This window comes from Anabas testudineus, chromosome 2 (assembly GCF_900324465.2).
Source record: "Anabas testudineus chromosome 2, fAnaTes1.2, whole genome shotgun sequence".
NCBI lineage: Eukaryota > Metazoa > Chordata > Actinopteri > Anabantiformes > Anabantidae > Anabas > Anabas testudineus.
Window position 1 is genome coordinate 21,475,301 of NC_046611.1, and position 27,724 is coordinate 21,503,024.

Genomic DNA, 27,724 nt, shown 5'->3' on the forward strand with positions numbered 1-27,724 from the left:
CGCAGCTATATTTATCTCCACCCTCACCATAAAAGGCTGTGACTGCTGCTTGGACACTCTGGCAAGGGCCAATATTATTTTTGTTGTGTAGACCACAGCGCCGTACGCACCTACCTGCAGGTCTGCTGGGATATCAAGCTTTAAGTGGAGTTGGTCCATCGTTTCCATTAAAGCTTGGAGTTTGAGGGATTTCGTGTGGGGTAAGTGGCAACTGCTGTGCGGGGATAAGATGTGATAAGCCTGGTCGTAATTGCTGCATTTGTCTGTGTAAGCATGCTGAAATTGTGCCTGATGGCCTGAATCTAATATCATGTCTTGGTAGCTGATGCTGCAGGTTTCATGATGGTGTGAAAACACCATTCATTTCAATGTGTTTTTTAGTGTACTTAGGCTTGAGAAAATGTTAATATAACTACATATATTAGCATCCTCATCAGGGATTACAGAATTATTACATAGTACTGTTTTTTTTAACAGTTTTATCTTGAATTTCTTATGAATACTGTTTGTTCTTTCAGTTTGTTTATGCAGCCAATTATTGATTCCATCTAAAGCCTGTAATGTCTAATATTCAGTCAAAGTCATGATGAACCTACTGTCTATCACAGCTGTTAATCCCCCTTCTCTTGAACGCTAACTAACCAGACAGACAAACAAATAGGCAGTGAGGAACTCGTAGACTCATTGTTCATACGTGGAGTGGCCTGCAGCATGTCTGGATCTTTACCGTTCTACCAGAAGCACCACCGCCACTACGACCGTGGCTACCGTAGCAAGGAGACCGAGTCTAAACTGAGCCAGTACCAGTCCAGCAGCAGATATGCTGCTGGCAGCAGCACCAGCAGGAGCAGGGGGTAAGAAGGAGGAGAAGGATGGAGGGTCATAGCTTCATCAGCCTTCTTTTGTCACTGGAAAACCCTATTATCCCTGTAATGCTGCCATCTACCAGTACCCAGCTGAGTTCATCTACATCACCCTTACTGGATCACTTCCCTGTCACAGATCATCTTCCCTCCTTATTGACAACACATACACTAACCATCTTTCTCCCTCTTTGACGTTGATGACCCCACAATCACACCAGAGGATCATAGAAATCCTTAAAAACAGCTTTGAATCCTGCATGAAGCTCTTTGCATGTAGACTGAGAGACCCTGTGTGTGTTGAACTTGCTGACAAACCTTTAACGGTATTTGGTTTGGGTTTTTAAGGGTGGAGTTATGGTATATGGCAGAGACTGAAATAGAGTCTTGACCTGTGCATAGTTTGGGTTTTAGTTAGCTATGTATTGTCCTTTAAACTTTATTCCCAGTTGATATGAGGACAGATGTTGGTTGTGATTTCTATTCTGTGCTCAGATTTGTTGATCGGCTGCCTGGTGTTTAGTAGAGAAGACACATAGTTAAACTGTGGTCATAGGTGTAGGTGTCACAGTTTGTGTGTATGCCTTCTTAAATTAATAACACTTGATTAACGAAAGAGGCTTCATCAGTTGTGTTTATTCATCGTCAGAAAGATTTAATGCTGATCAGGATTTGTGTTACTCCTTTTGCCAACAGTGTCAGGATGAAATAGAGCACACTGAGTTTATGGCAAGTCCATCTTTTTCAGTGACTGGTAAATCTTAAAATACTCTTGCAGAGAGAGTGTGAACAGGTCAGAGGGTTTTATGTTTTACTAACACCATCTGATCTTTGCACTCATGACTATGGGCTACTGGGCACTTAAAGGAGGATAATGATGTGATGATGATTTCACCATGAAGGTGGTTATGATAACAAGATCAAACTGCATTTATGGTCCAGTTTAAAAAGATTGGCTGCAACCCTAATCTTGACAAGTCAAGACGCTTTAAATTACCAGTGCTTACAAGATTCAGACACATAGATAGAGGGAAAATGGCTTCTTGACAGCCACTCTACTATGACAGATATTGTTGCCCTGCTTCCAAAGTGATAAACTTGGGGTCTGACCTGAATTCTGCAGAGTAAAGCGTGGAAAACTCACCCAATTAGATGTAACAATGTTAGAAAACCTTCAAGAGTTTCTCACTAAACCCCTTTCTACTTGACTTAGTGTCCTAAAAGAAAGAGAGAGAAAAACTAAATTAATTGTTTATGCACTTCTGAAATTGGTTATTTGATATGATGATATCAGTGGTATGAAGTTTGTAGCTCTGATGTAGTTGATAATGAGTAAACTGTACCGGGAAACGGTGTTGTTTGGGATATTTGAGTAGTGATTGTCCTCACTGATGGTCATTTGTCTTTTATTGATTTGGAAAACAGATTTATTTTGTAGGTGTAAAAACGCTATAACCAAAACTAAGCCCTCTACATTGCTTTCCTACTGAAACTTCATGTACATCTCCTCCACCCCTGACCCCACGCTTCCTCCCCACATGCTGATGTTTTGTTGCTAGTTCTCTGGCACTGTGCCAGGCTGATAGTATTTTATATGTCTCAGACTTAGCGTGTCTTCACATTCTGGGTTGGACGAGAACAGACTGAGCCCCATACCCAAGAGAGCCAAGCCAACTTACTTGGCTGTGGATAGAGAGAACCAAATCATCGGCTATGTAGTGCCTATCTTCAGGGGCAGGTAATAAATTCTTTACCATATGAGACTGGATCTGCAAGATTGCTGTTTTTAAGTTATTCCAGTTTTAATGCTATGCCTTATTCCCCACATCGGTCCACATGGCTTAACTCTGCTGACTCATAGTCAAGAGTTTGCTACAGGACTTTCGGGTACACAGGAATCAAGGGTGAGGGACACAGCTGCATACATGGCCCGCAGGGATATGTTCACCAGTGGTCTGGAGATGGAGAGGTCAGAGCAGATCTCCAGGAAGGAGGTCATGCGCGAGTCGGCCGAGCGCATCTCTCAGAACAAAAGGGTCAGTGAGAGGGGTTTTCAAGCTTTATCCAAAAAAAGCCATCGTCTTTTACTACCACATGGATAATCTATCATTTTTACACCTGACTGCGTACATTGTGATTTGAGTGTATGGCTTAGATCTTAGTATCTGACCTAATGTTTGTGCACAAACCATTCCACGATGTTGGCTTTTCTTGTTCATTACATTTCTCACCACAGACTGGACCCTGATACAGATGCTACCACAGTGGACCACGCCAAGTCATAAATATGTTCTTCCTCATAATATCACAGATAGGATTTAATGATAATTTGCAGTGACATCACAATTAGTGTCTGTATAGCAGTAAGACTGCTAAAAAAACACGAAAACCAACAACTTGCACTTGAAACAGCTCCTTCTAGAGCACTTTACTTTAAAGTTTGTCTCCTTGGCTCAGATATTTGCTTTCTGTGTACCTCACTTGTAAGTTGGATAAAAGTGTCGAAATGCCAAATAACTAAATGTAAATGAGTGTGGCAGTGCTTGGAAATGCCAAGTGCCTGTGGTTAAGTGGTTGTTACTACTACTCCTTACACAACAGAGTTATTTATGTGCCTGGGTGATTAAATGAAGTAGTACCCAAGCCTTCATTGAGTATCATAAAAGCTGTGAGGCCCCTCACTGTTATTCATCAGTGTCCACTCTGCCAGATATCTTTAAGACCGGGTGACAAATTCCTCAGGAGATTGTGTTTCTTGAGACACAGGGAAGCAGTCTCCCACGGGTGTTGTCATATTTTGTTCTGTGTTACTGGATTGGAAACTAAACAGGGCCTATTCATAGCACATATTGAGTAGCACATCTTGCATGTGTAATACAAATGGAGACATGTTGGGAGTTTGCTTTGTTTCTGCTTTAAGCATGCTTTGTGGATGCCTGGTAAAAATATGAGAATAGAAAAAATGGCACAACTGTCTTTATACATTTAATCTTTTGTTTTGTTTTGTTTAGATCCATGAACACGAGGAACACTTTAAGCGCATGAACGAAGACAGCCTGATGCACGCCCCAGAATTTGTGATCAAACCGCGCTCCCACACCGTGTGGGAGAAGCAGTGCGTGCGCCTGCATTGCACTGTCAGCGGCTGGCCCGACCCACGGGTTGTCTGGTGGGTCACAGACAGTACATCACCCATAACATCACCTCAAGCCCGTCCTCTCAACTTCCTGCTCCATGTAGTTTCCATGGTTTTATGTTTTCATGCTTTTTATGTTCTTTCTGCTTCTCCTGGTCTGTCGTCTGTTGTGTTTTCTACCTCCCACAACAAGGTACAAAAACAATGTGGCAGTTGACCCTCTTGCCAACCCTGGCAAGTATAAAGTTGAGAGCAGATACAACGTGCACTCACTGGAGATTAACAGGTAGGTGTTGCTTCATACATCAACACCCAGATCCACTGTGATTGCAATTCAATGTTTTGAAGGACTAGTGCAACTATTTCCATTTCATTTTCTTGTTTTTTATTGTACACCTGCATTTCTCTGGCTCTGAGAAATGGTGGTTATGTTAATGATGTTTTGTATACAGATCCTGCAGATCACATTTGGTTAGTTCAATTTATGAGTTTAAGTAAGAAAAAATATATAACCACTTTTAATAATGACTTTTTGAAAGAACCAAGTCTTCAGTCTTCATGCCTCTGTCCATGTCCCTGCCTAAACAGGTTGACACCACAGAACTGTGACCTGGACAAGAGCCACACTATTTCCCAGGCCGCCACAGATAACAAAGAGCACGTCTAAAGATAGCTAAGATCACATTCAACCATTTCAACAAGTTGCCAAAGCTTCCAAGGGTTTTCACAAATGTGACTACGTTACAATTTCCTCATGTTGAAATCGAATGAGTCTCCTGAGTCTGATTGTTAGTTTCTGTTGCAGCAAATAATTTCATGTACGTGTACCCAAACCACCTGATGCAGATGACATCATCAGTGGTGCCTATTTATTGCCAGAGTATTCCTGGCCAGGAGTCGTGGAACGCTTTACAGTCAGGGCTCACATAGCTGAGTGGGCTGGGTTTGAGGAGGGGGATGTGAGCTGTACACATGACTCCCTGAGAGACAGAATGTGTGCATCATGGACATTGATCACCTGATGATCTCCACTTTCAGATGTGATTTTGATGACACGGCGCAGTATCGCGTCTCTGCGATGAACTCCAAGGGGGAGCTGTCTGCATTTGCCTCAGTGGTTGTTAAGAGTAGGTTTCACCGAGTCCCTGCACCATCGCACCCCTAAACTCTGGACATGTTTAAACTCTAAAAACTGTTTTCTCATAATCACAAAAATATTCACATCACAGAAAAAGCAGTGTATTCTCCCACTCCACGTTATTCATAACCAACACTTTAATGTTTGTGTGCATCTTTTAGTAAAATATTGTGGTTACAAGTGACTGTTGTCATTCTCCACAGGGTTCAAAGGGGAAGTTGATGAGTTCCTTCCAGCACCCAGGCGTAAGTGTGAATTCATTTGTGTTTGTTTTTATGTTTTGCTGCATTGTGCATTTACAGCTAAATTTATGATTTCTCAAAAAGCAAGGGGTAAAAAACCTTAAAATCAAGTTCAAAGGCATGTTGTCTTATTTTTAATTGCTGCAGCTACCATTTTTTATCTTTGTTGAAAACATCACATGCAACTGCAATAGCTACCATTTCAATAGGTTTGCTTTTTGTTTTACTCCTGCTGGGCTGCTGATTACTTATACACAATTGGCATCAGTGGAGATGTTGTGTTGGGCTGCAGATGTCAATTGTACTTTGGAACTACTCTAATTCAGCTAAAGTCTGTGAATGTCCGTTTCACTGATTGATGCATTACAACAAGTTGTTCGCTCCTTGATTCTTTTGTGAGCAGTGCATCCTAGTTTCAGAGTCAGTACTTTGGTTTGTGCATTCGTTTTTGTCTTTTTTCCGATTCTTTACACATCAGATTCATTATCGATACGATAACAGTCTCTTTTACAGTCCTGTGAATCCGCTGTTGCACACTTAACGCTGGCCAAAGCTCTGACACTGCTGTCTCCTGCTTCATCTGCAGAGGGTCCAGTGTCTGAGTATGGCATCACCTTCCAGACTCACATTGTTGATAAGTTTGGCGTATCATTTGGAAGAGAGGGGGAGACCATGAGTTTGGGGTGTACGGTCGTCATCTACCCTGCCCTGCACCGCTACCAGCCAGAGGTCCAGTGGTACAGAGATGGTAAGTAGACGGAGATAGAAACCACACATGGCTTTGGTTGGACTTTTTATAAACTTGGTTCCATTGTTTTGTTAACATTTCTAATGCATTTCTTTTACTGGTATATTGTTTAATAAAAAAGGAAAACATTTACCAGTTTCATGTTGCCTGGCTGATGCTGCTGGCCTCTTTTCCAGATGTCCTTCTGTCTCCTTCCAAGTGGCACCACATGCACTGGAGTGGAGACCGAGCCACACTGACATTCACACACCTCAACAAAGAGGATGAAGGGCTGTACACCCTGCGCGTCACCACCAAGTCTGGATATGAAACCTACTCGGCTTATGTCTTTGTCAGAGGTAGAAGCTTTGCTAACTCTCTTCAATTATCTACTAAATTGGGTATGGCAGTCAGCTGTAGGACATGCAGATGGCTGCTACTGTATTTAAAATACCTACTGTATGTTAGCAGAGGAAATTCAATCATGCCTGTTCCTCCATGCATATAAAGACATGTCAACTATTTGCCTAAATTACTCACATGATCCTGCTCTAATTTTGCCTCTCAGTCTGAAACTCCTTTAGAGCACTCAAAGCTTTGAGTCTGGCCCATTCACCATCATGCTAACCATTTTTTGAATATCGAAACATCAACAAAGCCTGAACTAGAGTCATACTTCGTGCACATTTAGGAAAGACCTTCAAGCTTTTAATTCTTTAAAATGTTATGTATCTAAGGTATCACTCCACAGAGATTTTCACTGCAACCCTAGTCAACACAAGCTAAATGCAGTGGGATTCTTCCAGCTTTGTTTTGCCAAGTATGTCATCAGATCAAGGTCAAAGTTACAACAGCACGTCCTCTGGCACTTGATGACAATACCCCACTTAATAATCCAAGTGTTTTAATGTAAGTGCTTTAATTGAGACGCCACGGAGTGGCAACTCCCTGGCATCTGTTTGAATACTGTGGAAAAAGTGGTTAGTGAAGCTTGTCTTAGCTGTCTTTAGAGACAGTCTGACCTTTTGAAGCTTCAGACACTCCAGAGGAACAATGTTGAGTATGATGAACAAGCTAGAAAATAGACCCCCTTATTGCAATGAAAAAGAGGCCAGGTTCAGTTTCCATAACAAAACCCTGTATGAGCCTGGCTGGAGACAGACTATTCTCAGAGAGCTCTGCTGTGGAATTAGTATAGCTGCGAGCAGAGATACTGTAAATATCTGCTTGAAGGAGAAACAATAGGCTGCCCAGTTTTCTTACTGCCCTCCATCTTACAACAATGGCAGAGAGGAAGAAATGCAACACACTTAGATTCTCCATGTTAAGTGTCATCAAGGTTCAGTACAAAAATTACTGATTTATTATTATATATTATTTTAAATGGCACACGATTGAGCTTCACACACTTTGATGACTCTCAGGTCACAGTCTATGATATCTGCTGTAGTTTTGTCAACATCAGGCATGGTGTGGACTGTGTGAGTAGAAACTAGGGACATAGAATCTGTGCTGATTAAGCTAGAAAATAGACCCCATCTGAGGATTCACCAGGTTTACATTGTGATTCTGAAAGCTATCCGTAGATTGATGTATAAGGACGTGGGAGTGGGCTGGACACGGCCCCATGATTAGAATTACAAATGAATCTATTTCCTTTTTTATTATTCTTTTATTTATTTTCACATACACATAACATACACAGATGTTCTTTATGATGCAAGTGAAGTGTTTTCTAGGTTCCCCAGATTCTGTCCTATGTTTCTTTAAGAGTGACCTCGTACTGTATCTTATCCTGTTTCACTGTGGGGAGAGCTGCTGCTAATTCTGTCCTCCTGCTGCTGATTTCCCTCGGCTTGTGTTTGAGTTGAGGACCAGAGACATTCCTGGCATTGAGCCCTGCAGCTGCACAGTTCTATACACTTGTGTAAAAACAACAAACTATAATACAGACAGGTCACTGTAGACACATTTGTTGGTCTAAGATAAATAAATATGAAAACAATGCATCAAACAGCAATCATTAGAAAGTATGCCCACATTTACAGCCCTGTTATGATGATTCTCAGATGCTGATGCTGAAGTTGAAGGAGCTCCTGGTGCTCCTCTGGATGTTCGCTGTCTGGATGCCAACAAGGATTACATTATTGTCACTTGGAAGCAACCAGCTGTCGATGGTGGCAACTCCATCCTGGGCTACTTTGTGGACAGGTGAGGCAGTGTGTTAATACCTGTTACCCTCTAAAAGCCATTTTGCCTGCTGATTTTTTTTGGTACATAAACTTCCTGTACATATTGGAATAAACTATTTCAAAATGTTTGATTTATTTTATACTTGTTTACAGGTGTGAGATTGGAACCACCCACTGGATCCAGTGCAACGACACACCGGTCAAGTTTGCCCGTTTCCCTGTCACTGGCTTGGTGGAGGGTCGTTCCTACATTTTCCGCGTGCGTGCTGTCAACAAGAGTGGCATGAGCCATCCATCCAGAGTCTCTGAACCAGTGGCTGCTATGGACCCAGCTGACCGAGCCCGGATGAGAGGTACTGCAGCCACGGCTTCTAACTTAACTGTATGTTTGGTCACACACATCCTGAAAATACTCAGTTCTATTACCTCATGAAAGTCATACAGTTACATTTTAATCATTTTAAAAGTTAAACAGGTCAATGTCAATGTCACATGAAAAAAAAAATCATAGTGCACATTGGATTTTTAACATGATCATGTTTTTACTGTCAGGTACTTCTGCTCCCTGGACAGGCCAAATCATCGTCACTGAGGAGGAACCTGCAGGTAGGATCTTTCACTTTCTCAATGATGACCAGTTCCTTTTTCGTGTGCCGCTGTGTCATATTATGTTTTATGTTTTGTCCGTTAGAGGGCGTTGTTCCTGGCCAACCTCTTGAACTACAGGTGACAGAGGCAACCAAGAACTATGTGGTCCTGAGCTGGAAGCCACCTGGAGAGAAAGGCCTTGAGGGTGTCATGTACTATGTGGAAAAGGTATATTACACCTCGTTGACAACATATTCTTTTATTTTTAAAGAAAATCTACACTAAAAAACAAAAAATTTAGTTTGGATTTACATTGTCACAACCCTAAGTCTGTATCCTTGTTTGTCAGTGTGTCTCTGGCACAGACAGCTGGCAGAGGGTGAACACAGAGATCCCAGTCAAGTCTCCTCGCTTTGCTCTATTCGATCTGGCTGAGGGGAAATCCTACAGATTCCGTGTCCGATGCTGCAACTCCGCCGGTGTCGGTGAACCCTCTGACCCGACTGAAGCTACCACAGTTGGCGACAAGCTTGGTCTGAGAACACAGAAACATACACGCATGTTCGCTTTAAAGCTGCTTCGCTCTCAGTTAATGACATAAAATGTACATTGTTCTGGTTCACAGATATCCCATCTGCCCCAGGCAAAGTTGTTCCCACTAGAAACACAGACACATCAGTCGTTGTGTCGTGGGAAGCTTCCCGTGACGCCAAAGAGTTGATTGGATACTATATTGAAGGTAGTATTGTGGGAAGCCAAGTGTGGGAGCCATGCAACAACAAACCTGTGAATGCAACCAGGTAAAATTACATATTTTTTACCATGAGCTATGTCTATAATATATTGCCACTATCAGAATTGATTAAATATTTTTTTGCAGGTTCATCTGCCACGGTCTAATAACAGGAGAGAAGTATGTATTCAGGGTGAGGGCCGTGAACGCTGCAGGGCTCAGCCAGTTCTCCCAGGAGTCTGAGCCTGTGGAGGTGAAAGCTGCCATTGGTGAGTGACATGGAGGGCTAATGTTGTGCATTTAAATACCAGAAGCTAATGTAGTAGTCAGAAGATGCTCGGAATTACAGTTTGTGCTGTTTGTCTATTCAGATTAGTTGTTTAAATAAAACAAATCCTCTATAGTTCCTTTAATAATATTTAAACTTAGCTGTTGGTGTTGTAGTGTTGGTGAATGTTACTGTTAATGTAAAATGGAGAAATGTTAAACAATAATCTTTTTGCATTTTTTTGGTATTTTAACACTGGTTATGTTGTAGACTGTTGCTCTGTTGTCTTCAGCTGTTTTTATCATCAGCATCTATCTCCCCACACTTCCTCCACCATGGCACCACTCTGTCACCCTGTCACATTATTCTGCACTGTTGTGTGCCCCACATACCCAACACCCTGTCCAGCCACATCTACCCACCCACCACCCTCTCCTCCTCCCTGCACAGCCTGAGGCAGGGTCAGGACTTGTACACTTCCTCTAATTTGGATCAAGGTGATCCAATTCAGCGGTTGTTGCAAACAAGCCCAATGTCACGCACCACCACCACCACCATCACCACCCCCCCAGAACCACCATTATCCCACACCTATCCTGGGCACAAGACGTGTTGACAATTTCACATGGTGCTAAATGAACCAACACAAACACCTCCTCCACTGGTACCGGGTTTCTCTGTCTTAACTTCCTGTTAGCACTTAAGCTCACAGTGGTATTGTTCTGTTTGGATTGTAATCACTGAGATTTATGAAAACTGAGTTTAGTAAAAAGAGTATGATGCACACAGACTTATAAGTGATGACTTTTTAAGAAAATGTGATCTAATTTCAGTTAATTTTGGTACTAATAGTTTGAGATTTTTTTTAATTCAAAAAAAAAAACAATTCTAGCTCTTCATTTGTAATATAAGTCTGTACACACAGTGTAACTGTAAAAAACTGTGTTTCTGGATTTTGCAATAAGTATCAGCGGCATGGTGGTATTTTTAATTGAATTTTCTTATTTATTTTAGTAGTTTAAGATGTATTTTTCTTTGAATTTAGCTGTGAATAACATATTTCTACAATGATAAAGTCAAGGCTTAACATACTGTGCAAAACAGAACAATTGCACTGTTGTAGAAGTCGTCAGATGCATTTCTGGTTTCCTGCATGTCTTCCTTAGAGTCTCTCTGGATTAAAAATAACACAGTTTTCAGCCTTTGGTTGTCACCTTCACTGTCCAGCTTTGTGCTGAGCAGCATGCTCTGTTTTCCCTTATGAAACAAAGTAAGAATGCCAATGTATTTAACTGCACAGTCAAATAACGTCTCCTATGACAGAACACAAAGATTGGAACAAACTCTTATTCTAGTACTTCTTATACTACTATCTGCTGTAGTTACAGTAGAACCTTTCATACTAGGAAAGTTACAGCCCAAAGTTTTTAATAACTGCACTGCATCATGGGAATTAGATCATGGTGTGCTTTAGCATTTACTCTCAACAATCTAAGAGATGATGAAATCCATTGGCTTTATTACTAAAGTACAGTGTTTTTTCATAAAGGGTTGGTGCAAAGCCTACACACACACACACACACACACACACACACACACACACTGGCTGCTCTACTTCATTCGCCTGCATGTTCTCATAATCACAAACAAAGCCTCCTCACATGGATGTCACTTGTTGGCCATCTTGTCTTCATTTTTCACTCCCAGTCAGATGAAGACATTTTACTGAGTTTATTTGCTGATGTAATGAATATTTTTTATGTTTATGCTTCTTTCTTATTTTTTGCTGTCTGATTGTTTTCTGATTGGGAAAAGCTGCGACTTGTGAGTGTATGATTTGCCTGTCTTGTTAAAAACCTCTTCTGCTTCTCTCTGCTAACTCCTGTAGGGGGCGGGATCCCTCATGGTGTGTTGCCAGAGATGGGGCCAGGGGGTAACGTGGGCCAACTAACCGAGCACAGGCCACACTGGACGGGCACGCATGAAACTGTCCAGTCTCCCCCTGACACTATGCAAAATTGCAATAAAAAAGCTCAGGCTGACACTGAAGCGAGGGAGGGATGCAGAGCTGCTAGCTCAGGCCTCACAGAGACTGTCCCCATGGAGAGTAAATACAAGGGGGGCAAGAGAGGCAGTGTGTCCTGGGCCCCTGACCTTGCAAAAGACCTGGTCTCAGAGTCTGTGTCAGACTCAGTTTCCAACTCACTTACTGACAAAGACACAGCTGTACACTTAGACCCAGTCACTGCCAAGGTTCAGGATCAGGCTGTAGATTCAGCCAATGAGCCTGAAGCTGGGCAGGCACGTAAGTTCGCTGTAGATGCTTCTGCTAATCGGGACACAGCGAGGCCCGGGAAACAGTCCACAGGTGAGAACCAGTCACAGATGAAAACTGTTCAATAAGATGCAAAACAAACCTGGAAAAAAACTCCAGCAACTCCCCCACTTGGGATCATGAAAATATTCTACACAGACTTTCTAAGTATAATTGACATAACAGTCAGTAAACTGGTATTCTTCTCTTCAAGGTAAGTCACTGTGGAACACCACCAGACTTACTCAACACAGTCACGCTTGTTAGTAGTTTTGCTGACCACCACCCACCCACATCCCCCTCACTTGGTGGTCTGGTGCCTCCTTGACTTGAGGACCTGCCACCACTCTGAGCACCCACAGCACTGTAACACACAAACAAACACACAAGTATGACCCAGCAGGAGCCAGACAATCACACCCTGCACCTGATAAATGGGTCAACACTAGACCTCAGACCTTTTTTTTAAAGTGCCCTGTTTTCTCCTTCAGTCATCAACCTTTTGGACACTTTGACCAACTTCTTGACCCCTAATAGGAGAAGGTACAAAGTTCACACAACTATTTGTATGACATTGCAGCCAACAGAGGCTTAGGTTATTTAAAGCTGGAAGAAGAGAATAACAACTGCCCTAGCTTGGCCCAAGGATAAAAAAACTAGAGACCAGCACCCCTACAGCTCAACTTGCTGGGTTTTGGTTATTTAATTTGTTCAAAAACAAAAAAAATACAGATATAGTCCTATGGGGGTTATGTGGCAGATGTTATAAGCCAAGTACAAACCTTTTTGGCCTGTCTTGCCAGATACTAGCCTGTTGTTTCTTTTTTTGTTCGTTTTTTTGGTGAAGGATGATGGATTTTGTTACTTCTAGAAAGATCCACACAGACTGTTCCTGTCTCCAGAAGTGACAGTTTTTCTGAGGGCGAAATAATCAATACTACAAGATCACTTTTGTTCTGTGAACAAAACAAATTAATAAAGGGATACTGAAGCTCAGCGAAGCTACAGCAAACTCACTGAAATACACTTTTGTAAGAATTCAGAGAATCAAAAATAGAAATTCAATATAGCAGCTGGGAAACTGTGTAAAAAGGTGTTTGGGAATTAAAAGCATCAGCTCATTTAGTACTTTAGTTTCCCATTACGTCACCTTGTTCCCCTGCCGAGGCACTGTGGCGTTAATTGGAGTTTTCTGTCATCTCAGCCTCCCCTGCTCCACCCTATGGCATCACTGTCCTGGAGTGTGTGCGTGACTCCATGGTCCTGGCCTGGAAACAGCCAACCTTCATCGGCGGTGCTGACATTACTGGATACTTTGTGGATTACCGTGAGATCATTGATGGCGTTCCTGGGAAGTGGCACGAGGCCAACATTAAGGCTGTCAGCGAGAGGGCCTACAGGGTGAGCGCATACAAAAAATGCTTCTCGATTCAGCAATAGACTAAAAATAGAATAAGTTTAAAAGGCTTGAGAAAAATTTTGACATCTTGTGTCTTTGTCTGTAGGTGTCTGACCTGAAGGAGAACAGGAAGTACCAGTTCCAGGTGCGAGCAGCTAATATGGCAGGTGTCGGCATCCCATCCCTGCCCAGTGACACCTTCCTGTGTGAGGAGTGGACCATCGCTGTACCAGGTTGGTCGGACCACCTGTTTCATCCATTGAATCCACAGAACATTATCAGAACTAGAAAATAAAAGTTGGCCCAACACACAGCGTTTCAGTGTTTAACATACACTATTTTCCAGCCACGGTGCCACAGAGACACTCACAAGACACTACTGAATTACAATAACGGAAAAGTTGCATCCAGGGCCTGCACGTGCCTGGTCCTCATGCCATGGATGGATTAGAGTGTTTCTGAGTGTTTCTGATAGACGCATAACAGTCACAAAGGCACAGAAATACCCACAAAACAACCAAAAACAGACTCAGTATGATTAGAAAAGGATATGACTTCCCAAAATAGTTGGAACCTGACCAAAGGAGCCACAAATGACCCAAACATGACCAAAACTGGTGATGAGTTGTAAAGAAATAGGCTGAATGACCACAAACTATGGAGAGGACTCATTTGTAGCTTTTGTGTCTCTCTTTCAGTCTTGGGTCCTGTATAGGATGGGTGAGGGGTTAATCCTCTGTGTCAATGGGCCCGGTCCATCTCTCCTGCATACACAGCGTGACTGGCTCCTGTTGAATTTAAAATACATCTGTTCATTAAAATAAAACATGACACATATAATGTAATGACATTTTTCATTTTGTGTTACACCACGGTTTATATAATCAAGTCTAAAGTGTGTGTCTGTCGACATATTTCCTTTTTCTGTGTACATACTATAATTGTGCCAACACCTGTGATGTATCTGTAGATCCCGCTGACATCAGAAAAACACAATCAGACTTAACAATGTGTTGTTTTTTCATGCTCAAGTGTTTCCAATGTGTTTCTGATGGTCCATTTTCATTATAGGACCTCCTCACGATCTGCAGATAAGAGATGTGCGAAATGACTCTCTGGTGTTGTTATGGAAACCACCTGTGTACCAGGGACGCAATCCAGTCAATGGGTACTACGTGGATATCAAGGAAGCAGACGCACCTGAGGAGGCATGGAGAGGTGTCAACAACAAGGCTACAGAGACGACGTACATCAAGGTTGGCGTCACCTGGTGTCATTTTCCCTGAGACATTCACTCACACATGTAGCAGCAGCTGGTGCCTATTCTGGCTGTTTTCTGTCATTTTACAGATTCAAAACCTAAAAGAGGGGGAGTCGTATGTGTTCCGTGTGCGAGCCCAGAATAAAGCCGGTGTTGGAAAAACCTCGGACGTCACAGAGCCAGTCCCAGCTCTGACCAAACCAGGTAGAAGAAAAGGAAGCAGGGATGTGCAGAGAGCTTCATGGGAGCAGGGGCTTCACATATTCAAGTTGCTAGTTGCAGGAAATGTTGGGGCGGGTTAATAAATGGGAGAGGCTTCCAAATGATCACTGCACAACTCAATTTCAAGTGTTCCCTAAATGTTCTGTGGTTTTCAGGCACCAAGGAGATCGTTGTGGATGTTGATGATAATGGTGTCATCTCCCTGAACTTTGAATGTGGTGACCTGATCCCTGACTCCAAATTTGTCTGGTCCAAGAATTATGAGGAAATCACAGATCCCTCCCGCCTGACTATAGAGACCAAGGGAAACAAGTGAGGATTGCATTATTATTTTGTTTCATTTTTTAAGTTGAGACTTCTTGATTATTACATTCAGTTTCTTATTGCTTCAATATTGTGTATTTGTGCAGGTCCAAAGCTGTTTTCAACACTCCTGCGGAGGAGGACATTGGCATCTACTCCTGTCTTGTCACCCACACTGATGGTGCTTCAGCCAGTTACACTCTCTCTGAGGAAGGTATTCTACAAAGAACAATATGAATTATGTGTTTCTTTAGTATTTCCCTTTAACCTCAGTTAAAGATTCAAGATTGCAAAAAATGTTATTAATCCCAAAGGGAAATTGTGTCACCTTGTTACAGTTGCTCTCAACTCAGACAGAAAGAAAAGGAACCACAACCAGAAAACTGACAGAGTACAAAGTACAGAATAACATCAATACAGAGAACTCAGTATATACAGAACATGTAATATGAATGAAAACAGATCAATAAAAATGGGTCAATAACTAAGGGCAGGGTGGAATGACAACAGATATGACAAGAAATTGTCAGTTCCCCTTACAGAGGGGACATGAGTTGTAAAGATTGATGGTCACAGGTAGAAAGGATCTCCTGTGGTATCCTGTTAAACCCTTAATGTTAATAAGTCTTTGGCTGAACATGCTCCTCTGTCCAGCAGCACACTGTGTAGTGGGTGGGAGGGACTGTCCAGGATTGAGAGGAGTTTAAACAGCATCCTCAACTCAGCTACAACATGCAGAGGGTCCAGCTCCACCCCCAGAACAGAGCCAGCTCTCCTGATCAGTTTGTTCAGTCTGTTAATGTCGGCCACCTTCATGTTGCTGCCCCAGCAGACCACATCATAGAAGATTACACTGGAACCACAGACTCATAGACCATCTACAGCATGGTGCTGCAGATGTTGAGTCTCTTCAGAAAGTACATTCAGCTCTGAACCTCTTTGTACAGTGTTGATTAGTTCCTTGTCCTGTCCAGTTTGTTGTCAAACTGGACTGGACAAAGTACACTCCCAGGTATTTGTACTCGGATACCACCTCCTCCTCCTCCTCCTGTATAGAGAGACGAGTGACAGGACTCCCAGATTTCCTGAAGTCCATCACCAGCTCTTTTGTTTTACTAATGTCAAGTTGAAGATGGTTTAGTCCACACCAGTCCACAAAACTGTCCATCACTGTCTGGTATTCGGTGACATCTCCACCCTTGATACATCCTACAACTGCAGAGTGATCAGAGAACTTCTGAAGATGGCAGGACCTGAGTTGTACCTGATGTCAAAGGTGTACAGGGTGAAGAGGAGGGGAGACAGAACTGTGCCCTGTGGAGCACCTGTGTCTGCAGGAGGACGTACTGTGTGTGGTCAGTGGGGTGCTCTATGAACCACAAAATCAGGATAGTATCAAGCTGCATGTTTTTTAATTTCACTCCCAGCAGTGCAGGCCAGATGGTGTTAAATGCACTGGAAAAATCAAAAAAGATCAACCTCACTAAGCCCCCAGGCTTGTCCAGGTGGGTTCTTGGTGTGATGGAGCAGATGTATGATGACATTAACCACAAGGTCAGAGGGACTCCAGGATGAGCCTCTCAAAAGCCTTCATAATGTGTGAGGTCAGAGCCACTGGTCTGTAGTTATTGAGGACCCTGGGACTTGACTTCTTAAACAGACTAAGCACGACTTTTTCCACCCAAGAGGAACTCTTTCCAGATGCAGGCTGACATTGAAGATATGTTGGAGAACACCACACAGTTGGGGAGCGCAGGCTTTCAGCACCATTGGGCTGATTCCATCTGGCCCTGCAGCCTTTGTGGGGTGAAGCCTCTTCAGCTGTCTCCTCACCTGCTTCACCCTCTGTATCTGTTTCTCTTTTATCTGACAGAGTTGAAGAGGCTACTGGAGATCAGCCATGACCATAAATTCCCCAGTGAGTGCATCACCTCCTCATCCTGTCACTGCTGTTTTGTTTGCTTTAAGCTGGCTTTAACTTTTTCCTCTCCCCCCTCTTCTACCTAGTTATTCCCCTGAAGTCAGAGTTGGCTGTGGAACTGCTGGAAAAGGGCAGAGTTCGCTTTTGGCTGCAGGCGGAGAAGATGTCAGCTAACGGCAAAGTTGATTATGTGTTCAACGATAATGTTCTCTCTCAGGGGGAGGTCAGTGAGCAAGAAGGGAAATAAATCTTGAGCAATTCACATGAATAATTTACATTGGAATGTTATATGTGCATTTTTCTTCGGGTAAACTGAAACATGTTAAACTAAAAACAGGATGATGTCATCGTTGCTTTGCAGAAATACAAGATGAACTTTGACAAGAACACCGGTGTGATTGAGATGATCATGGAGTCTTTGACTCCAGCGGATGAGGGCACTTTCACCTTTCAGCTGCAGGACGGGAAAGCTACCAACCAGTCCAGCTTGGTCCTGATAGGAGAGGGTACGTTTATTTACATCAGTTTGTCTGACAGTTTACTTACTCACTTCTTAACATGGGAAGACAAATTGTTAAATGTGCTGCTAGGTGTCAGCTATTTGCAGCTCCAGAATAAAATATTATCATTACATCAGCCAGTTGGGTTTACTATGTGTAGTAGGAAGTAATGTAAAGCTCAGCTACTCTACACTATGGACACCAGAGGGCAGTAAAATATTTCAGAAAGCGCGTCTTCATTCATTTCTCATAATTTAATAACAACCCAACAAGTACCACAAACTTTAGATTTGTTAAGTGTCATTTTGAATCATAAAATCTTCTGCTAACCCATTAAACTCTTTTTATTGGCAGTGTTCAAGGGTCTGCAGAAGGAATCTGAGTTCCAGAGGAAAGAATGGTTCAGAAAACAAGGTACAGGACATCGGTATTCAGAGCAGCAACTTCACTGCTGTTTAGATATGTGTTGTTTTTGAAAGGAAAGCTGATTTATAGAATCAAGCTGAAATACTTTTAAAAGCCAAACTGAACATTCGGAAACCCTTTTGCAATTATGCTGAAACAATAACAACAATAAAAAACAACAACAGACATTTATATAAACCAATTATCAAAACAGGAGATGCTCTTGTTCTACTTTTGAATTGTATGTAAGTACTTCCTTTTTTCTAACTGCCATGCTTGTTCCAGGTCCTCACTTCATCGAGTATTTGAGTTATGAGGTGACACCAGAATGCTGTGTTATACTGAAATGCAAGGTGAGACAGAACTTAACATCTTTTTTCAAAGCTGCGCTCTGTTAAACAAAACAAACAAACAAACAAACAAAGAAACAAACAAACAAACAAACAAAAAAACCTGGTGACCTTTTCCAATTCTTCTGCTGGATTGCATTTCAGGTTGGCAACATGAAGAAGGAGACCTCTGCACTGTGGTACAAAGATGGACACCAGATCAAGGCCGACGAGCACCTGGGCTTCACAGAGGGAGTGCTAAAACTGGAAATTGCTCAGGTAAGAAAAGGAGAAAAGAAAAACGGTGTGAAGTGTGGGCTTATGTTTTTATATGTATATTTATGTACTGTATAACTGTCCTTGAATTCATTTGCATATATGACTGTATACAGCAGTATTCCTGTCCAGCTCTCTTTATGACTATAATCCAAAAATAAATGGATTCTAAACATATTCTGAGCATCTTTCACCCTGATGTTTTTTTCCAAAGGATTCGATTTTCGAGTAGGAGTAAGTTAAGAAAAGGTCTGCAGGGGGTTGTTAAAACCTTAATATTTACTAATTTAGTAAGAAAAAGTTTCCTTTCTAATAAAGGAAACAGCATTAACGTCCCTTAAAATTAATTGAAACTAAATTTCTGGACGCCTTGATCACTTTCTTTCTTCTAACTCTTCTGTCTTCTTCCCTGTTTTAATGCGCTCTCTTAAGTCTAATGTCATTTTAACCTTTATCTTCATTGTCGACTTCAGACCTCATTCTCATCCCACTGTTCCGTCTCTAAAATGTCTGTCCGATGGCATGTCTTACAGTGGCACACCATCCTCAGTATAACATATAAACATGATGTCACATGTGTCCCATTTCAGCGCGACTCCCCCGCAGCCACAGCAGACTTTGCCGACGACGTAATCCGGAGAAGACTAAAAGTTGGGATCAGTTATCTGTTTTCATCATGGCCCCATGGCCACTTCTGGTTTTGCCGTTCTGCCTGAGAATGCTTGTTTATTTAATTCATGTTTGTTTGTTTGTTTCTTTGTCTATTTGCTTTTTTGCTTTTCTGTCATATATGTGTTTTCTGCAGCATCCTTAGCAGAAGAGAAAAGCTTGGCTTTTCAGATGAATACAAATCATAAACCTTTACAAAATCTTGGTGATATTTGTTGCTTATGACTCAGTTTGACTTTTATTTCTCGCTGTGTCAGATCACCACGAAGGATTCTGGCGTCTATGAGGTTGTCCTGAAGGATGACAGAGGGAAGGACACTTCCACATTGAATCTGACGAATCAAAGTAACCTTAAGAAGCCTCGTATTAATAAAGCCAGTCAGTAAATGCAGCTAACAGATCACTTCCTGAAATGATCACATCTTTTTCTCTTTAAGGTTTCAAAGATTTGATGAATGAAGTTTTCAGTTTTATCGGTAAGAATCATCTCCTTTGTGTGTGTAAATGATCCATTTTTAATTTATCTTCTATCCAAAACATTAGGATAATGACATTTGGGTATTTTCTTAACGTGCAGCCAATTCCTCCACTCCACTAAAGATCACAAGCACAGATGAAGGCATCCGACTCTACACATTTGTCAGCTACTATAACGATTTACTCCAAGTGACGTGGCACTACAAGTGAGCTCTCTAAGCATGTGTACAACAATGAGATTTTTTTTGTGATATAACAATAATAATAATAATAAACTTGACAAAGACAGGACATTTTTAAGGGTAGATCTAATCATTCATGTCACAATCTCTATGAATTGTTTCCTGTGTTGTTTCTCGGGCAGGGATTCAGCCATCGCCTTCTCTGACCGTATAAAGAGTGGTGTGGTGGGAGAGCAGCTGTGGCTTCAGATCAAAGAGCCCACCGAGAAAGACATGGGCAAATATGCCATTGAGTTCAACGATGGGAAGGGCGGCCTGAGGAGGTCTGTGGAGTTGTCTGGTCAAGGTGAGACTCACAGTAAATTTCTAGGCTCACATGAGGCACAATGACATTGTCCTTGGGCTTCACTATAACGTATACATACTATACCGTATGTATGAATGTGTACAGTGTCCTCATGCTTCTGACCACATTTATTCTATAACTGGTCCTTACTCCCCCAACTCATAATACTGCACCACGGACAACCTCTCAGTCATCGCTCTACATTAGTCCCTCCTTCATTCAGCTCACTGTCTTAACCTGGGCCCCCAGCAATCAAGGCTGCTTATCCCTCGCATTCTAATCTCTGGCTCGCTGTTGTGATCCTGAACAATGCGACACACTCAGGGAGTGGTTCCTGAGAGGAAATCCCACATGTCTGAAACTCCATCTGCTCTGGCTGAATGTCAGAACCTACTTGTGTCTCACACAGCGTCCTCAAGCCTAAAACCTTATATTAGCACGACAGGGATAGCACAAACACTGGGTAGCAATTCTCCACCTTCAAACCATTTCTCCACTCATCTCCACCTCCTCCATCCACCTCTCTAACTGCAGATGACTTTGCCAGCTGCTTTCAAACAAAGTGGCTGACGTCAGCTCCCATTTTTGTCCATTAGAGGGCGACATTTTGCAGCATCTCACTCTTGTCATTGTTCCCTCTGACTGAGACTCCTTTTTAGCCATCCTACTACCTGTCCTTTGGACCCCATCTCCTCTTCTCCTCAAGCTATTGCATCCACATTACCCACAGTTTCACAAATCTTTAATGCATCTCTCACTACTGGCACCAACCACACCACATTTAAAAATGCCTGTAATGCCCCCACTGCTTCAGAAGCCCACCCAGCCTTTCTAAACAGACCTTCCATACAACACAGTCCACAAAATTTGCTAGAAATCTGGGTGTTATCCCTGATGACCAACCAAACTGTACTGAACACATCTCCCCTTTGTCTCGGGTGTGCAGCTTTTCCCTTTGCAACATCAGAAAAATCAGACCCTACCTCTCTACCCGGCTCCTTGTGCAAGCACTTATCATCTCTCATCTTGACTACTGCAGTGCTTTATTAAAAGGGCTAAGAATAAGAACAATTAACCTCTCCAGGTGATCCAGAACGCAGTAGTATATCTTATTTAGGATCAACCAAAAAAGGAGCTATGTCTCTTGCAGGGTGGTCAAGTCAACAGCCACATCCTACATGAGCACCCTAATCCAGGTCTACCATCCCTCTCTGGTTGCTCCTATACCACAGAGAAAAAGGATCTCAAGTAAAGTGTTTTAGCTCAGTGGTCCACTGACAGGGGAACAAGCTAACGCAATGTGCATGCTCAGCAGCCTCACTCCTCATTTTCAGAAACCTCTTGAAGACAGAACTCTTCTACAACCCTCTACGCACTTAAACAAATCTTTCTCCCTTATTGCTCTCATGGCATTTTGCCCCAAATATCTTCTCCCTGAATTTTATTTGTTGCTTCCTTTGTATTTTACATGTAAGTTGCTTTTGATAAAAGAATAAATGTACTACAAAACTACATGCCGTTTTACTTTACTTTACTCCAATGTGCAACCAGCCAGGTTCCATCATGTTCATATCAAGTTCAGATCAATCATTTGACCAATAAAACTAATTCAGATTTTTGCAACTTGTTTTTGTTTTGCAGCATTTGATGATGCCTTTGCAGAATTCAAGAGACTCAAGTAAGTTACTGGAGCCACAATCACATTAGCATCTTCAATTTAACTTTATGGAGAGCTCCACATAACGTTAGCGTTGTATAATGTTATCTGTAAATTCAAAGCTACAGTCTCTCACAGTTGAGGAAATACATGAAGACACGCTGTACTCGTTTAAGCCTTCAAAGTTTCACTTCTGATTCTCATAACCTTTGATCTAATTTGTTGCTTCCTCTGTTTCACGTCCTCAGAGCTGCTGCTATTGCAGAGAGAAGTGAGTGATACTCTGTCTAGAGTGCTTTCACATTTTTTAATGTTTGTGTTTGGGCATTTTTAAACCTAATGATGTATCTCAAAATGATTCATGAAGACTAGGATGATTCTACTGTCTAAGGAAAAAACACAGAAATTAAAAAACTCCCAAATTATTCAATGCTCATTTTGACCTACATGGTCTAAACCTGACCTGGATGTTTACCTGATGATTTTTGCATCTGTTATTCTGAAATCACTTTGGTTTGTGCACAGCTTTCACTTTTTTACAGTAACCTTAACCATAGTTACTTTACCATCTCAAATCTGCATTAGTCCAGTCCAGTGTGTGACACACATTTTAACAAAGTCACTTTGGCAGTGTGCTAGAAATAAAAAATGTTTTTATGGTGATTATTAAAGTAAACTATGATGTTCTTTCAGGCCGTGCCCGTGTAGCTGGAGGTCTTCCTGATGTCGTCACCATCCAGGAGGGCAAGGTAAACCTTTCCTGCTGGCCCTGCTGCACATTATAAGCTTTATAGGATAACACCTGTTCAACAGACATCTATCTGCTGTATCAGATTGTACAATATTATGGACATATGATGTGACTTGTCCCTCCCTCAGGCTCTTAATCTCACCTGCAACATTTCGGGTGACCCTGTGCCAGAGGTCACCTGGCTGAAGAACGACAGGGAGATCACATCTGACGACCACTGCATCCTCAAGTTTGAGTCTGGCAAGTTTGCCAGCTTCACCATCACCGGCGTGAACACATCGGATTCCGGCAAGTACAGCATCCTGGTGAAGAACAAGTACGGCACAGAGAGCGGGGACTTCACCGTAAGTGTCTTCATCCCAGAGGACGTGGGCGGCAAGAAAAAATAAAAGTGGCCCAAATCTTGTCGTAAATATGTATAAATGAGAAACACTGGGAATGGATAAAAACAAGCTTGAGGATGTGTTAGACGTTTTGTGTAGACTAAAAACATACATCTAGAGGTGCTAAATCCCAAAATAAAGTGTCCAGCAGTTCAGGAAAAGGCTGTGGTTTAAAGGTAACTTGAAATTCTGATATATATTTAGACATTTGGTCCAACAAAAACAAATCTAACTGAACGTAAAAAGGCATTTGTGACATTATGTTACCTCAGAAATATTACTGGTGCAATTTAGGTGCATGCACAGAGGCGGCATTCATTTTTCTCTGTTTGCTTTAGAACACTACATTAAATTTTACTTGACAAAAGAAGGCCAAAGATCATACTGTAGTTTAAGATGAGTTGACACAATGGATGTATACAAAAGAAATCATGAAGTTAGCGTGCAATGTGTATTAAAAATGGATGGTTGGTGCTTGTTTTATCCCATTTGCTACAAACTAAACATCATTTCCTGTGCACTGTTGTAAGTTCTGACAAGTATGTAGCACATGAGAGATTTTTCATTCAATTCATGGCAGATTATCGATCTTACTACAACCCATGGACAGTATTAAGATAACTTTTCAGCGTCTGGTGCTGGAATCGATGCCAGAATTGATCTAAAACTTCACTGCATGCTTTGGAAAATAAAGCAGCAAATGGGCTACAACATGGTCCTTCGCCATCTCACCATATTTGACATTTTCCCTGCTTTTGTGTTTGTTTCATTTCACTTTGAATGTTGTGGTCGCGACATCACTTTCACTCCCTGTCTCTACTTGGTGTTATCGATGTTATTCACCAGTGTTATCACATCTCATCCACGGTCCACCATTTCTTGGTGATGATGATATTAATGCTGCCACTGTAATGAAGACTGTGACGTCACTGTTAATACCAACGATAGTGATGATTGCTTCATTTTCCCTGTTTCTGGATGACACTAATAAAAATGAGCATGTACCTCCCCACTTCCTCCTCCTCCTTTTTGAGGTGTGTCACTTTAGTTTGAACCCTGCACCTTTCACCTTCACTCTTGTTTCAGTCAACTCTTCCCTTTTTCACACCCAGTAAACTTGGACAGTCTGAAGCTCCAGCACCAGCATGGAGACCCCCCCCCCACCCCACCCCGAGATTAAACTAATGTTGTTTCCCCTTTTTTATATTATATCCACCAGCATCCAGTGGTTCTATCATACAGCAGAAAGAGAACATCTTATTTTAGATTTGTCTCCATTGTTCTTAATGACACTCAGTTAAATCAAGTTAAATCTGTTTTCTACTATTTAGGCCACAAATGTCATAGACGCTGATGTAGACCGAGAGTTTTCAAAGTGTCTCTAAAGCACACAAAGAGTTAAAGGGACATTCCACAGATTTTACAAAGTCTGGAAAAGTTATTCAAGTGATGTTACTTGAGTAATCTTGTAGACACAGTCTTAACAGTAATCCTGTGCAACAAGGGAAATTTAGCTTTGAAGATGTGTTTGTTTACCAGACACTGTGTCTAACAAAAGACAAACTGCATTATGGGAAGTCAAGGATCTAATGGTTTTTAGCTTTAGCAATAAGGGACTGAACATAACAGTATGTTAGATTTTGTTTTGTCTTTTGTGAGTCCTCTGACATGTTAGAAGTCCAATGCTAAATGGAGTGATTCTCTAAAGCAACAGAAAACAGAAAACACATCAGGTAATTCTTGAAAATGAGAGTTCACAGAGCAGGACTACTGTGAACCGAACAGATTTACAGAAGTATCCTTCCCTCTGACAAATATTCAACGATCAATGGATGCACACTTGATATGTGAACAGATTACTTACAGTTGTGAACAAAGGTTAACCTACACTCGTCATGAACACGACTATCTAGATGGCATCAAGCTTTAAATTATTTATTTGAACATTTTCTATCTGTTGGAAAGTGACTGTACAACATCACCTTTAATATAACAAAGGCAAAAGAATTTGGCTCAAATAATTTGGGTTTTTCTTATCTCAAAACAAGCTTAAAACTAAAAACACAACATGAAAACTACACATTCCCTCACTTAGATTATTAATTTACTGGTGATTATTAATTTATCAAACCTAAGGCCTCCTAACTTCCCGTTGACTGACAAAAGCTCCTAGTTTCTCTGTGGATGCAATACAATAGTTTTGTTTGACTGCACTCACAGGATTGAACAAGACACTGAGGTCTAGATCTTTCCAAAGTCTGGAAGATGAACCAAACTCAGTCACTCTCAGCTGAGATGACAGTGGTTCGGATGGTCAGGAGCCGCTGGCCCAGCTGATCCTCTGTCCTCTGTTGTACAGAAAAAAGGTCAATGTAACCATGAAAGTCATGTCCATGTAGTGTATGTGAAATTTCTTTCACAACTGTGTAGTTTACTGTGCAAGTTTTCATTGTTTGTACTGGAGTCAAGTGGATTTCTTTGGAAATCAGTCATAGGTCTGACTTCTCATTGCACATCATGGGTGAGTAGTGGAACATTTCTTTTGGCTGGAGTTTGATTGTTATTACGGAACAAAGTTTTTGTTTATTTTGTAAAACTTACTTTTGTCTTTTTAGCTGGAGGTGACAGAGGGGACACCTGACTTAGGAGTGACTTCATATTGGACTGATGCAGAAGGAAACGTAGTGTTTGGTCCAAACACCCCGAAAGAAAGGATGAAAACCACAGTGACAGGAACAAAAATGGAGAAGCGAAAGAGTGAGATGGCTGGAATAGAACATGTGTTTTTGTGTGTGACGTAATTTAGGTATGCCTCGGATGAAATGCTGACTAAAAATTGTTTCTTTTGCAGAATCTATAAGTAAGTCTCTTCCCGTGGAAAAGGTGGAAGGCAACAAGGAGAGCAAAAGCAAGAAGCTAGAAGTGCAAAAAGATGTCGAGAAGGTCGCAGTCGACGCTGCAGCAGAGCCGAAAGCTTCAGAGTCAGAGCAAACAGAGGTAGTAAAAGCAGAGATTGACCCAGAAGATGCATCTGAGCGGCTTGAACCAGAGGCTGAGGCCTCACCTGAGACACAGCCAGAAATCACTGAGTGACTCTAGTACAGGAAAGTAGACACAATACAGTAGTATAAGTTTGTTGTGAGCTGTGAATGTTTACTGTGATTGGTGTATTATCACTTATCATGCTAGTAAGTTGTTGTATTTGCTCTTGTTATACATTGATGATAACAGATTTGCATATTTGTACATTTGTATTGAGTATTGCAGAAAACAGTATTACATTTAGGTTTCGTAATATTAACCACACAGTTATTTCTTCTGTTTGCCTCTGTGTGCATCAATTTCATCACATTTGCATGAATAAAGGGGCTGCTGAAATATGTATTGGTGGAAATCGTTGTTTCTGTAGTTTATATGTAGGATTATGTAGTAAAAGTAGGAATGTACATAATAACATGGATTTATAGGCTTAAATAACGCAGCAGTCTCTTGTTAACATGAAGAACAAAGCAGAAATTCTTGGGGTGAACAGGGCGGAAATAATTCAAACTAACAAGTGTTAGAGATCCAGTGAAAACAAAAGCTACCTAAGAAGAACCGCTGCTCCTTTTATCCTCCACTTTAATGGAGTAATTCTATCTATTCACACAGATGCTTTAAATGTTATTCACATATGGTTTTATTAAATTTGAGTTACATTTACATTAAGTTGTTGGTTTGAATTTTACATTGCAAATCATACTCAGTAAAGCAAAGTAAAAAAAAAGCTGCATTCTGAGCTGTCACGTTATAACTGTATAAAAAATGACATAGAAAACCCAACAATCCCACTTCACATGTGACAAACGTCTTAGGAAATGTCTCTGTAAAACATTGACTCAGCTGATGTTTAATGAGGAATTGAAATGTTCTACTTCCCCTACATGATGTGTTCCTCCTGTCATTTATTTATAGGATAGTACAGTAGCACAGTGCTGTGAGGCTGAGGATCTGTTCATTTAGCCCAACCTGTTTTCCAAAACCTCTGCTGAATTGTCTTGGTGCACCCTGTAGGGTCTGCTGCTCACCTTTGACCTCCAGAGGTGAAAACTAAATGTCCTTACTGTTTTTTTTACAACAAATGTTTTTGCTTGTGTGTGTATGTGTGGCATTAGCTGAATTTATCAAGTGAATTATTATAATTATTATTAAGTGTTTTTTTTTTTAGAAAGGACAATGTTTCTCTGCTGAATTGCAGTGGTAGGATGATAAAATCAGGAAATCAGGTACCAAAAAGGATGTAACCTACGAACATATCCACTTAACATGTCTCATTGAAAACACTGGAGCCTCTTGTTAACTTCAGATGAACTTTGGACAAAACACACTTGCTGTGTCCACTTGCTTTCAGCTGTGACCCTAATTTGACATAAACGTTTTCGTGCTTTCTTGCATAAGGAGGA

General features: G+C 41.5%; 1 protein-coding gene across 3 annotated transcripts; it reads left to right on the forward strand.

The window, feature by feature from the left end:
* The first annotated feature begins 101 nt into the window (after window positions 1-101).
* On the forward strand, window positions 102-27,333 carry myom1b (myomesin 1b). 3 transcript variants are annotated; one of them, XM_026361896.1, is made up of 41 exons: window positions 102-200; window positions 646-854; window positions 2,467-2,601; window positions 2,725-2,899; window positions 3,875-4,032; window positions 4,193-4,285; window positions 5,038-5,126; window positions 5,341-5,382; window positions 5,966-6,127; window positions 6,304-6,465; window positions 8,176-8,317; window positions 8,452-8,651; window positions 8,851-8,904; window positions 8,990-9,114; window positions 9,236-9,419; window positions 9,512-9,686; window positions 9,767-9,888; window positions 13,406-13,602; window positions 13,707-13,833; window positions 14,672-14,856; window positions 14,951-15,065; window positions 15,239-15,395; window positions 15,494-15,600; window positions 17,260-17,304; window positions 17,394-17,530; window positions 17,669-17,813; window positions 18,162-18,221; window positions 18,498-18,565; window positions 18,707-18,820; window positions 19,408-19,467; window positions 19,744-19,831; window positions 19,924-19,962; window positions 20,064-20,169; window positions 20,328-20,491; window positions 22,133-22,169; window positions 22,397-22,419; window positions 22,842-22,897; window positions 23,028-23,243; window positions 25,898-26,039; window positions 26,134-26,279; window positions 27,237-27,333. In XM_026361896.1, the coding sequence occupies exons 2-41, from the start codon at window positions 712-714 to the stop codon at window positions 27,282-27,284; spliced, it is 4,743 nt and encodes a 1,580-aa protein (XP_026217681.1). In that variant the 5' UTR covers window positions 102-200; window positions 646-711; the 3' UTR covers window positions 27,285-27,333. The 3 variants fall into 3 exon arrangements, with proteins under 3 accessions (XP_026217681.1, XP_026217680.1, XP_026217682.1); XM_026361895.1 differs by lacking the exon at window positions 27,237-27,333 and having other exon boundaries at window positions 26,134-26,978; XM_026361897.1 differs by lacking the exons at window positions 19,408-19,467; window positions 25,898-26,039; window positions 26,134-26,279; window positions 27,237-27,333 and having other exon boundaries at window positions 23,028-24,295.
* Window positions 27,334-27,724: the final 391 nt, after the last annotated feature.

What these genes read in the sequence shown, in the direction of transcription:
- myom1b (XM_026361895.1), top strand. Translation starts at nt 712, where the DNA reads ATGTCTGGATCTTTACCGTTCTACCAGAAGCACCACCGCCACTACGAC. An exon ending in CCATGACCATAAATTCCCCA is followed by an intron (nt 17,305 to 17,393) that starts GTGAGTGCATCA and finishes TCTTCTACCTAG; the next exon opens with TTATTCCCCTGAAGTCAGAG. An exon ending in TAAAACTGGAAATTGCTCAG is followed by an intron (nt 18,821 to 19,407) that starts GTAAGAAAAGGA and finishes GTCCCATTTCAG; the next exon opens with CGCGACTCCCCCGCAGCCAC.